General features: G+C 38.7%; 1 protein-coding gene across 6 annotated transcripts in view; it reads right to left on the bottom strand.

The window, feature by feature from the left end:
- The window catches only part of RHOBTB1 (Rho related BTB domain containing 1), a 56,744-nt gene that overhangs the window by 23,751 nt on the left and 19,388 nt on the right, over positions 1-13,605 (bottom strand). For 5 of the 6 annotated variants that reach the window (XM_069795994.1, XM_069795990.1, XM_069795991.1 and 2 more), the window contains 2 exons: positions 3,424-3,625; positions 2,960-3,063 (listed from right to left, as the gene is read on the bottom strand). In XM_069795994.1, the coding sequence (XP_069652095.1) occupies positions 2,960-3,063; positions 3,424-3,615 (296 nt within the window). In that variant the 5' untranslated portion in view covers positions 3,616-3,625. Of the gene's footprint in view, positions 1-2,959; positions 3,064-3,423; positions 3,626-13,605 lie in introns of those variants that run through there. The other variant, XM_069795995.1, reaches the window with a different exon arrangement.

The raw sequence follows: 13,605 nt of genomic DNA, 5'->3' as shown, positions 1-13,605 counted from the left end.
ACAAGTTGAAATGTAAATTAAGATGTTTTCATGTCTCTGCACATGCAGTTTTGTGCCTCCCAGGGAAACTGGTACATAACAACAACTTTTATATGAAGTCCCCACCTTATTTGCAGACTTAGAGAATAGAATAGCACTGAGACTAGATTGTTATTAAACAAAGAGGTGACTAGGAGCTGGAAATCAATATGCTAATCATAACAAAGACATTGTCATTTTACAACATTTTGGAGTGATTTTGCATCAAATGAAACCCTGTGGGACAATATCAACAAATGACTGTTTGGCATCACATAGTGCCTAAGCTGAACTGAACAGGATACTTCCAAAACTAAAGCACACGTGCTAGTTTAAGGAAAAAAAACCCCAACATGTAATGCGATAAAACTGCAACAAATATTTCCATAAGTCCCTCCAGCCACATCCCCCTCCCTCCCTTAAGCTGTCAGGAACTGTTTCCCAAAGCTCCCGGAGGACTGTGATTATTAAACTAAACACCACACAATAGAATGCAAGCTGGATCTCATTCTCCATACTCCCATTTTAAAGGATGGCAGTAGAAACATTAACTATTCCATCCTCAGTGGCATTCAAGTATGTTTCTCTCTTTCTGTCACACAAAAATAGTGCAAAACACATCCCTTTTGTCCTTCTCCTTTGATGTTTCTATCTGTGAAAAATAAAGAATGAAGAAGGATTTATCTCTACTGCAAGTCCTATTAACTGTTCACCCTGTCACCTATAGCATAATCTATTTATGTAACATTTTGTACAACTGTATGGAACAATCTTTTCCAATGAGCAGCAGGTGAAATAATGACCTGCTAGTTATTGTTACACCACATTTAGGACAATTAGAGGTCTTGGCTGAGTGTTTGGCTGAAATAAGCCTTCCCCTGCACAAGAGGCATACGCATAAAAAATTTTGAAGGGAATCAGAGGGTTGTATTACTATATGATCCTTCAGACAATCAGAAACATGGGGCACTTGTAGGTGTAGCCTTGAGCAGTTTGGCATAAACTATGTCTTTTGCTGTACTGCAAGATTTGACTCAGCTATGAGTAGAGTATAGTTCAATGTACAGAGGTGATTTAAAATCAATTCCTATAGATGTGAACATTCAATATTGGAAATCTCTTTCTAAAATGCTAAAATAGATAAAATACTAACCAGTTGGTTTTAAATGAAACTTTAATACCTTTCAAAACAATGAAGTACCTAATCAGTGCTTACAATTAGGAAATTTTACAACTGAAATTCTGTGTATAAAATAGTTTCTTCTGAGTTTCCAGTTACTTTCTGCATTAACAGACTTACAGAATAACCACTAACAGAACAGCAGGTTCCCAGAACAGCCTTTTTAAGTTAATCAGCACATAGCAAGCCTGATTCTACACAGGTTCAGTTCTGCTAGCATCACAAATGAATTGCTGTGTTCATATGCTTAATCCCACGAGATGTCAAGTTATTCATGTCCTTCTTGGTGTTTGCAGGATTAGAATCTAAGTATGTTGCTTCCCCCCTCTCCCGTCCTGTCAGTAAATGTGGGATCAGAGTTCAGAACATGCCTGATTTTGTTCTCCTAATCTCTAGTAATCTTCTCAGTGACACAGGATCTGCTGCAGAATATCAGGCAGCCATATCAAAGTGGAACAGTTTGTGGAAACGTTAAGTTACATCCATATTTATCAAAGTAGGCTCCATATGCTGCCAAAGGGTAAAACAGTATCTGTTCACATAATCAAGTAGCACTAAATATTAAGGTCAATATTACCTTAAAGTCAGTACCCTCACTCACAAAGCTTTTTTACAAATGGTACAGGTTGTATAGCCCAGATGTGTTGCTGCTTTAGCTCCTAACACAAAATTCAGGGTAATTCGTGACTCTGAAAACACAACTAACACAGTGCTGTATACAAAGGAAGGTTTTTACAAACTGCATATGGAGTTTTACAGTGTGAAAATTTAACTGGTGGATTCCACCAACAGAACCCTCTCCAGCGGTTCTAAGAGGCAGACACTAGAAAAGACTGTCATCCTTCAAAGTCACTTGTTTCATCAGGTAGCATGGAGAGAAGGAAAACAGTAAGACAGTGAGGATCGAGATCTTGCTCAAATATCAGTTATGAAAATATCTGTTCAAAATCCATCTTCAGCTCAGTATTTGCCCAGTACAGGTAATCTGTTCTCATTATATGTGTATTCAAATGCCTGTTACTCAGTTGTTCTGCTGCCTGTACTGCCACAAGGCCAGCTCTAATTACCATTAAAGAAAACAGAAAGACTATCACTGGCTTCAGTCTTTGTTGAGACTATGCTGAAGTTATATTATACATGCTGGAAAAATCTAGCTTACATTCATTTTAATTTTTTTTTCTTTTTTAGAATTTCCAGGGTTAATCAATTCACTAGCAGATACCTGACATTTATAGAAGAGAAACCTTTCCTTTCCTCAGCTTTAATTAAGAAAATACAGAAGAACCTCACCTTTCATGAAATCAGCTCTGCTCTCAAAAGGTTAGCTGCCCATTCAACATCACAGGCTTTAATAAAATAAATATTTAATTGAGTGATGTTTCCCAACATCTCTTCTTGTTAGTTGCTTGTTAGGCAATAATATCATACTCTGCTTATACAGACGGGGAATGCTGATGTTCAATTTTGTAAAAATACAATCTGATTTTGGGGAATGTTCTTTACAATTCAAAATAGGACAGCAGTTGTTGACAGAGCTTTGCAGACTGTTCAAGGAAATGTAGCATAGTAAAACTACGCTGCTTTTAAAATATTTATATCTTTTTAATCCTTGCAGCAGATAATCCTCTTTGCAGTAGGCAGGAAAATGAATACCCTTTATTGTTTTTAAGTCCTTGCTTTTCAAAATTAAGATTTGCAAATTTTTTCTGCCCTAAAATTTTACTACAAGTATTACTTAAAATTTTGCTTGGATCAATTTACCTTCCATAAGCAAAGCGCCTGTCTTTGTGGTGGTCCCCAAAAGTATCCCACAGCCTGAGAGACACACTCACTTCATCCACAACATCTCTTGAGCGTTCAAGGACCTAGAACAGAACACACAAGACATTCTCTTTCCCTCTATCAAACAAGTACATTTCTATTTTGCCCCCTAAGGAGGTCCAAAGCATACTAGATCAAGAGTCTCTCACATATAGTTTTCAGCAAATGTTGTATTTTATAAAACAGGCAGAATATGCATCTTCCTAAGAGTAGGTTTGATTAAAAAAATAATACTTTGGAATGAGAGACTCAGGCAGATGCGTATCGGACCACGGCTGCAGTAGAGACCATGCATAAAATACTTGTGAGCTCATTGCTGCATCCTGACAAAGAAAGGCTTGCCAATAAATAATAGTACAACCTCACAGCATGTGCTCCATATTTTGTACACCCGCAGTCCTTACCTCTTGGCAGACACGGTACTGATCAATGGCCCAGACAGTTGGTACGTGAGTTGCCAGCAGCTGATACTGAGTCAAGGTTGTATTGCATGCTCTTGCACAAATTAGACGAGTCTTTCCCACTGCATTATCTCCAACCACCACACACTTGATAGTTTCAACGTTGGGTCTTTCGTAGTCCATGTCAGTGTCCATTTATCAAAAACTGTAACAAGACAGTTAAACTTGTTTTCTACTAGAATCACAGCCTTCTACTTCCACTTCTTGAGAGATACCTGAAGTGGACAAACTCATAAGGAAAAGCTTGTAGTAAACTGTACCAAAGTAAGCTAGCCATTCCTTTAAATACCGTACAGTTATGCAAATGCACAACTCTTTTGACCACAGTGGGTTTAGGTTGTTCACATGCTATTTTCACTTTGGTTTCTGTAAACACAAGCCTGTTTGCAGAAGATAGATCTTGGTGAAACAAGGACAGCTAGCACAAACTTACCTCTTGCTAATACTTTTTATGCCAAGAAGGAGAAAAGACTGGACATCAGTGGGTTTAACCTGAAGGATACCAGTATAAACCTGCCTTCTGTAATCTTGCCTATTCAGGATTTGATTTAGGGCTGTCCAAACAATATTGCTAACAGCAAGTCACACAGATGGTTTTCGTTATATGCACACAATAAAACTGACTTGTAAGATGACTCCAGAGACTCTGCTCTCTACAAACCACAACTCCCATTGTATCCTGCATGTATCACACACCCTTAATTTTCCAAGAAGTTTGTACAGATCATTGACTAAAATGAAACCAAACAGTCCAGCAGGAACTTGCAAATATACTTACCTATACCTACAAATTCTTTTTGACATGACAATGGAAAGTGAAGAGAAGGAGATTTTTGAAGATACTATCCTCATGGAAAGTTACTATTGAAACTATTTACTTACATATTCTTTGGCAACATATTGAACAACTGCCTGGATATGAATGAAAGCTGGAAAAAATGGATATTTGAAAAACTAAAACCAACTCCTGCATGTTTACTACAGCCTGTCATTTTCATATAAAGAAATGTGGGATTTTCCTATAAAGGAATGTGGAATCATAGTTTGATATATCTGATTTTGGTTTTCTAATGTCTAGTAGTCTGCTGAGCAATCTGGTGTCTGCCAGGGAATTGTAATCAAGGAGGGAGAAAAGGGAAAATGCAAGGCACAAACATGTTCAGGAAGGCTTGCCTAATAGTTATTTTGGCAAGGAAACCTGCAGCAATTTAATTGACAAAACACAGGTCATCATCTGGAGTGATGGTATACTTTTCCTGAGAAGAAAGCACTACAGATAAAGAAACAAAATTATTTGTTTTAATATCTTTTTTTAATATTCACATGTCATTCACACAGAAACATAGAATATATATTAACTGTCAGGCTGTTTAAAATAATAGATACAAGCTGTTTTGGTGTCCATTTTTCACTGTCAGAGGCACTATGTTCTGATTTAAGAAAAGGCATGTTTAGTAATTACTAGCCAAACACTAATTTTAACTGCATTCTTTCATTATTTAAAGTGATGTAAACCAAGAAACAAAAGTCAGTGTTAGAACTAAATGCTACCCATTTATTTAAAATTTTGCGCATGGAATGCATGCTAATAGCTATAATGGCTCAGGTGCAGTTATAATCTTTTTTCATGTGTGGACGGGAGGAGTTAGGGATCACATAGACAGCAAGGTGCAAGGGTGAGTTTATACCACTACTGTGTCACACCGATATCTTTTCACAGACATTGAATGTTTCTGGAAATGCTACAGCACGGACTAGGATGTAAGAATACATTTTAGAGAGTTGTCCTGCACTAGACTGAGACATGGGCCCAGAACTCTTCATCCTGGCACAAGTACATGGTTGCACAAGTAGAGCTTTGCAATCTGCCAAACGTAGAGCAAACAGCATGGCTTCAAACATACATGCATAGTACATACTGCTTGTAAAGCCTAATGGCCTTGTGATACTAACCTGCTATGTCGGCACAGAGGTTTTAGCTGTTAAGGAAACAAAGCTATTAAGATATTGCCTTTATCCCTTCACCTGAGTTGTAACCGGCATGCTGAAATATTACTAGTATTGAGGTAAAGGACTACAGAGACTTCCAGTTACCTGTCTGCGATTCAACCACAGCTGCTTGTTGGATGCAAGCTCCCACAAGGCTGATACCTGGGATGGCCCATGGGCTCTATACCATCTTCATGTGTCCAAACACAAGAAGAGAAATGAGAGCTAACTCCTCTTTCCTCCTCCGTGTCCTTTCCAAGAATACAGTCATTATATAAATAAAAGTACAAAAACAATATGTTTTTTCCACAGTACAGAGAATGAGACATATTTGTACACCACGGCCTCAAAGGCAGGGCCTTGAATGAGTGGCAAAAACCCAAGGGGTTTCAGTATGTGATCTAAAAAAGTTTCATTTCAAGTCTGAGAATAAACAGCAACCCCCTGACATAATATGTGATATTAAATTACTTCATATTTTATTCATGCATGGACTAGACATCACAGATGGAATGTGGAAATGTTTACAAGGCTGGAAAACAAAATGAAGGAGCGTGGCTAGCCAGTGTGTCTGGTTGATTTTAAACTACCAAGCAGAGAGATGCCAAACCAATTTTTCTTCTAACCCAATATTCCATTAAAAAGCTGTTACACAGATTAGATGAGGTTTTATATAAAAATCTGATTTTAAAAGCCTTCAAAAGTTCTTAAATGTTAGTTCTGCAAAAATGCACTTCAGTCAGTCACAAAATATGTATTAAGCACAGAGTCTGGAATCTTAAAAAAATTTCCAAGAGGATAACAGAGTTTAAAATTAATAGGCAAATCTAAATACAAGTGGTAAGATAAATCAATGCAATTATTTGAGAATCCTAGAAAAGGAACACATGAAAATAAAATTAAAAAAATTTTTTTTTAAATTTCTGATATACTTACTAACTTAATTAAAGCAAAGTTATCACAGAACTCAGACACAGCATGCCCAAATGCCCTGTTGTAGATCAATGGCAGTCTAATGAAGATATTTTTAGCGTGACTCAATACTGCACAGGACAGAGATTAAAATAAATTGGGAATAAAAACAAAACTAGAGCTTTTTGGCTATGTTAAGGAAAATTCTTAAATCCACTCCAGGTATATATAGAGTATCTATGTATTAAAAGAGCAGATCATTTTAATATTGTTCACTAGTTTTCAGAAAGGGATTAAAACAGAAATAGCTCCTGAAGAGACTGACAGACAGAAGCCTGGACAGATATTTAGACACCTCAAATAAAACCAGATGCTAACAACAAATTGGGGTATAAACAATTATCAAAATGTGTGGATTAAATGCTTACAAATGTAGCCAGAAGCCTTCTGGCTACTGGAATGACTAAAGCCAGGAATATGTACAAGATCTTAAAAATACAGCCACAGTTAGTTTTTTATAAGGTAGCCTCTAGGTTAAGCTTGTGCTAAACCTATTATATAATCACACTGATTAAAAATGCTAAACATGTGTTTACAAAACTTAAATTAAAAAAAAAAATCTAGATTTGAGCTCTGAAAGTCTGGTAACATCTGGGAAGACCAACTGAAACTGAAACAAAACTGGTTAGACAAGAGCAAACCAGTGTATATAAAGCTTAATGAAAAAACAGTATAAAATTCTAAGACCAATGAAAAACTTGCTAAAACCAACCTAAAACCTGCAATAGTTTAGTCTACCAACAAAACAAAATAGGGTAAAGTAAGAGGAAAGTTACTGGAAGTGTGATCAGTGTCAGAGAGGACACTGCCACAAAAGCCAGGAAAAGACTGAAAGACCATCAAGTCAGGAGCAGCGAGAAACCTGCTAGGGGAAAGACCTGGTCAAATATGGTTGTTCCCAAAAGAAAGCAGCAAAAGATTCAGCTGCTTAATCCAGTTCTAAAGAAAGATGAGCAGATGGATGGAAATGAAAAAAGATACCCACAAGAATAACACAGGATCTCAAAAATCTCTTAGGATGTTTCTATTTTTACACTGTCACCTGTGATTGTTTGCAGATGAAGAAGAGAAGGAGGCACCCAAAAATCAGGAGATGTGAGTAGACTCAAGATCTAAGATAAAGCCATTTAATTAATTCACTTGATTAGCAGAAAAGAGCTATTCCAAATAAAGCTGATTTATTTCCAAAGAGGTATAAAGTTACTGTTCTGAACCATGGCTTGCAGATTGTTACGGTCACTGATTTCTTTCTCTGTTGCTTCACCTCAAATTGCTGTAGAGTGCTTGGTTATTTGTTTAGTTTTTCCTTATTGATGAATGAGTTGTTATTATTATCACTAAAAACCAGTTGTGGTTGCCATAGGATGCAGATCCTTCTGGCTAGTCAGCCTCAGTAATGAAACACTGCCTTTCTAAATTTTCCAAAAGATCTGTAGCTGAAGCATACCACTTGATTATCTAGTCCACTGCTACACAGATTAAGCACAATACACACACACAATCTCTCTCTCTCTGTATTAATGTAGGTGTATTCATAAAGAAAAGATAACCAGATCCTAACCATGAACTTGTCTTGTTTTAAGAATGCAGTTTAATATATTTAAAGCTATAATTGCATTTTTCTCTGCTGGAAAGAAAGCGGATGAAGATCCAAACCCTACAGTGAGTTCCCTGTGCAGGATCAGGAATCCACCCCTATGGATCTCACTGCCTATGCAGCTAACTGCCCATTTTGGAATTTCCAGATATTTTAAATCATCACTTAGCATATACAAACATAACCAAGATTTTTTTCAAAGAGCAGTAGCTAATTATTCAACCCTTTTCTCTTCAGCAAAACGCCACAAACAAATCACTAAGAGTGTCTACATTAATCAGTGATTATGGAGTGATCCTGCAGGCATTTACTTCTTAGCTCAGTACTTAAACACACCCTGTAAGACTGACATAGCACCTCTTAGCATGAAAACAAGCAAGGATGTCACTTAGTTCTTGTGTTAAGAGCAAACTCTTCAGCTGAGGGTTCAGCGTGACAGCATGTAAGAACCTTGCCAGCTCAGTAAAGTTTTTCTTTAAGTTATTCCATGGAAAAAAAAATTAATAATTCCAACCTGTCTCAAGTAATCTGACCAAACATGCAAACCTGGAAGTCCTTAAAACAAACAGATTGCCAACCACAATTACGTCGTCACAATTTTATTAAAGGAATCGAATGGAAAAAGACACCAAAATCTACCGTTATTGAATATGAATGGTGTAAGTGGGAATTATTTTTAAGACTCAGGCTGCCAGTAAGGTGGTAAGACCATCAACATTTATCCCTGAAAAACACACTTTTTTGAAACTATATGAAAGACCATTTGTAGGTATTCCACATATCAATCTATTCTGGAGATGTATTTTTGAGCATAGTTTTGGAGTGACTCCTTCAGAGAGCCATTACGCAGCAACACATGAAAAGCAGTATAAGAAAATTTACAAGACTACGCAATGCTCTTGCCTCCATCCCCAAGTTGCAAAATTACTGCTTGCAGCTATGGAAACTGGAAAAGGAGATGCAAAATGCCAAGTTCTTCAGGCACTGAAGTCACTACCTTATACTGCAGAACCCCAAGGCACCAGCATGCTGGCAAGGACCAAAGAGCACATGAGCCAGAACAAGCTTGTGAAATGTTCGTTCTCAATATATAACCTGCCATGTGTTGTTGCAGAATCTTAACGGATTAACACATATATGCCAGGGGAAAAAGCAAGGGGACTTACTGTTCATTTGTGCAAGAGCATAGAATTCACAGACAGCTCTAATTTGGGAAAAGGTTAAGGAACAAAAGGCTGCTTTGTGGTTTGGCTCAATTTAATCAACGAATTTAGGGCCCCACCAAGTATATTTGTGAAATAAATCACAACATGGTATCAAGTAACAGATAAACTATATTAGCTGCTGAAAGATCATCACAAAACATTTTTCACAAGGTTTAAACTAATATTAGTGTTTTATTAAATTGCAGGAGGGCTGATGGGGAGATTGCTTTAAGAAGAAAAACTTTTCCTTGTCAGCATCAAAGAACCAGCTGGTGACAAAGGGTAATAAGACGCAAGGTGGGATCAGATCACTAGGTCACCAGGGGACAAAGATGGGCATGATGCATATCAGGCTGGATTCTCATCCCAGGATGAAGAAGCATTGCCCTATTGCCATTATTTAAAGTTCTGGCAGTTTACACAAAAAGACTGAAAAGGAAGAGACTGACACAGGAAGAAGAAATTCAAGATCAACCCTGGAATTTATCAACTACCTGGCCCATCAACAGAACACAACAGATACAGCCAATGACTGGGAATGGGAGAAAAGCCCTTATATTCTGAAGTTAACCCAATCTTAAACATGAGATACTTGGATCTACCATGGGTAGAAAGAGAAGGGTAGCTGACTGAAATGTTGCTTCACTGCACGAGGTGATAAATGAGATAACCCTGGCTGTTGCTGCCCACAAAAGGAGAGCACAGGTCAGCAGGGATGCCTTTGTCTTCCACAATGGCAGAACCTGGTTCTACCCTTTCTCAGCTGTTCTGGGATAGTTGGGGTGTTTCATCTTAGAGCCAGTATCAACAAAGAAATAAATCCCACAGAATGCTGCTAAAATTTGATATAGCTGGAAAAGGTAGGTACTGAGGTTGTCATCAAGACAGACTCTACTTGGCTTGCCTGAACCAGCTTCTTTCATGACAGCTTTTGGCCAACAAGCATCGGATTTAATCCTGGATGCTACACCTTACTTTGTATTACCTGCTGGAAGAAAGGAGTTCTCAAAAGCCTCCATTCAGCTGCTATAATCCCTGCTCTATCCATCAAGTTTTAAAAGAAGCAAAAAATTGACCATGGCCAAACACAGAAATGAAAGGAGCAGCCTCTAAGGAAGATGTAAAGTTGAAGACAGAACAGACATCTCTCTGTTTACCTAGAAAACTTCTCAGTCATATCATTGCCACAACCTTTGTAGAAACTGTAGAGACAGGGATAATAATTCATGGCTTGTAGTATCAGAAGCCTGTCAGTCTGCTCTTTCTGAGCCTGCTTGACTCCAGATTTGTTTGTTTCTAAAGGCTAGTTATTAGGACCCTTTGTCAAGCCCAACCTACCTCTGTGATGACACAACACCTTTTGATCAGTAAGAAGGAGCACTTCCTTAGATGACCAAAAATCAGAGATACTAGCAAAATACAAATTCTTCCCACATTACTGTATAAAACAGACTGCCCTGAAGCTCAATAGCTGAGCATGATAACATCCAGTTTTAGGTACAATAACTGATTCTCTTGAACCTCCTGAAAATGTGCAGTCCACAAGGACCTGTCTTTGTGCTATACACACTCACAGTCTACCAGACCAAAGAGAGATCCAGATGCAAACTCAGCATTAGACTTGAACTATGTCAATTTTCTGACAAGTTCTGGAAGACCTGAAGGGCAGAAATCAAGAAGCTGATTACACTGAGCCGCTTAGGTATTATTTTGACCTGTGACATACGTTGCGATATCCTTTCTGATGAGATCACCTCTCTAGAAATTAATCCATACAGCAGGTGAAGGACATTTAACCATTTCAGAACCTTGTATGTGAGAATCTGGGATGAGTGTTTTCTATACGGTCAGAAGGCCTGCAACACTGCCACCCCTCCCTTCACTAATTCTTCAGAGTCTACCTCAAGAACAGGCCACAACACAGGGCAGTCCCTTGTGCCTCCTTTTGTTTCTTCTTGCTGTGCAGAGAGATGTGAGGAAGGGTGACCACACTGGACCCATACCTAGAAAAAGGGAAATAATCCATAGCTGGTACATGACTGATTTAAGGCTCGCACTTTGGATTTGTAGACGCATTTTGTTAGGATTCCGGATACACCTGGCTACAACTGACTGCTCTTTCCATTTACCAGAGATGACCACAGCAGACACAGGGGACAAGGCAGTGACCAAGATCTCGCATTGCTGTGGGTCATAATCTGTCATATCATCACAAACGGAAATTAACTGTGGCTGACATTAATAAAAGTGGCTGAGAACCAAGTAACTGAAGAATGGACAATACCCATTGATGGTGATAACCATCACCAAACAGCTGGTACTTTAGAAAGCAGCCACCCATAAAATGTCATTGTACACTGAGTCCTTAGATTAGTCCTCCTTCTGCAACAAAAGGTTACACTGCAGGAGCGGATTAAGGGTGCACCTCTACTAGCATTTTAGTTCAGATCAAGAATACATTTTTGAAGCAAATATCCCAGTCATCACCACTTACCATGCTTTGGTTCACATGGTGCAGCTGCAGAGTGCACAAACCAAATTCCTTTCAGATGAATCTGAAGTAAAAGATGCACCACCCACCACTAATGAGTGAGCGTTCAGTCCATAGGGCCAGATTAAAGGTAATCTGAAGTAACAACCTTTGCCCCTGAAATGTGTGCAGTGTGGACACTGGGTTCTCAGCACCAACTTTTTCATCCCCAGGTCCCCTGCTACCACATCACAGGACCTGCTAATGCAGATAGCGCATGAGATGCTCTGGCTCCTGGTTTGTTATTTGCATCAACATAACTGGGACAAAGCTGCAGCTGAATCCTTAGTGACTGTGATGCTCAAGAGTATCTGAGATAACATATAAAACTCAAGATTAAAGGGAGAAGGATCACTGGAAAAGCCCGATTCAACACTACTGGGTTTCATGGTAATAAACTCCATGAAATCCCTGATTTTACTCTTAGGTAGTTAAGAGCATCAGAAGCCAGTACAGCATTAAACTACTGAAACTGTTGCAAAGGTTGTTACTGATTTTACCCATTTATAAAGACAGGTGTTGGCATTGTATGCTCTGGCAAGGACGTTATTCTGAGCAGTGTTCCCAACAGTACAGAAGGAACAATAACCACCAAACAAGGCATTCTCCCAACTTTTGTGCATTTCTGTGGGGAGAATACTTATCAAGTTTTGCTAGAGCTACAAAGAAAAATATTCCAGAGACACTGGTGACCTTCTAGCACAGAGCGCTGTTGAATTCACTTTCTGTGCTGTTTTCCTTCCAAAAGACAGAATCAGGCTCTTGTTTCTTGAACTTTATGTGATATTTCCCATGCATTCTCCTCTTTGTTAATCAGTGATTTTAGAAAGATATTATATGTGATTTTATTCACTCCCACATGTGATTGCTACAAGGAAATTACACAAGGAGAGTGAGATCTCATAATGACAGCAGGTAAAACCCCCCCAAAGACCTAAACACTGACTAGAATAGTAAATACTTCAGGATGGCAGACTTCAGATAAATGCTACTTTCAGATCTTGGGTCAAGTTCTGCATTTATGTCCCAAATGCAAATCCAGTGACATTAACTGAATTGTGCAGGAGACGAGTAGATGTGGAGTTTACTTGTAATGCCTAGCACCACACAGAGACTCATTTGCAAAGAAAAAAAAATTAAAAAAGAAGAGAGAAATTGCCATCTTGCATCTTTCATGTCAGACAGAAGGAAGAGGAAAACAGAAAAGCAGGATGGTGTTGGATGGGAACCAAAGGCAATCCATAACTTTATTTCATGAACCTACCCCTAGTAACAAAGGGCCCAACTATCACCACAGGTACTGCAGGCTGCACCAATTCTAGGTCATGCACCTTGCCACCATTCACTCCTTCAGCACAAGGTTTTGACCTCTTTTATGGAAACCCAATCAATGATCCAAGGGTACATTCACACCAGTCGGACTAGCCTTGCTATGAGCTGCTCTGCAAGTCTGCTGCATGCAGCAAGGACTGCTCAGCCTTTCCTTTCCCTCCCTCCCAAGCACATACTTCATTCTACAGCATTTGGGTACTCTTCTGGCAGGACAGATGGGAGCAAGAGAGGAGCATGTCAAACACCTGTTGCTCCTTTGCTTCTCCTACTTCTAGGCTTCTCTGTCCTTTCATCTCCTTCAGCACAGGGCAACATCTGGATGCAGGACTTAAGCATTTTTTTCCAGCAAATAAAATGTATTAACAAAGAATCAAACATCAGGATTTACTGGTCAAGTGATCAGCTCTTCCTCTCAGCCTAATGCTCTACAGTATTTGTGAAGCTGGGAGTTTTGAAACTGCAGGAGTTTAAGAAAGCTCCCCAGAGCTAAAATTGATGTT

This window comes from Haliaeetus albicilla, chromosome 11 (assembly GCF_947461875.1).
Source record: "Haliaeetus albicilla chromosome 11, bHalAlb1.1, whole genome shotgun sequence".
Lineage (NCBI taxonomy): Eukaryota > Metazoa > Chordata > Aves > Accipitriformes > Accipitridae > Haliaeetus > Haliaeetus albicilla.
This window is presented reverse-complemented; position numbering and strand designations above follow the sequence as displayed.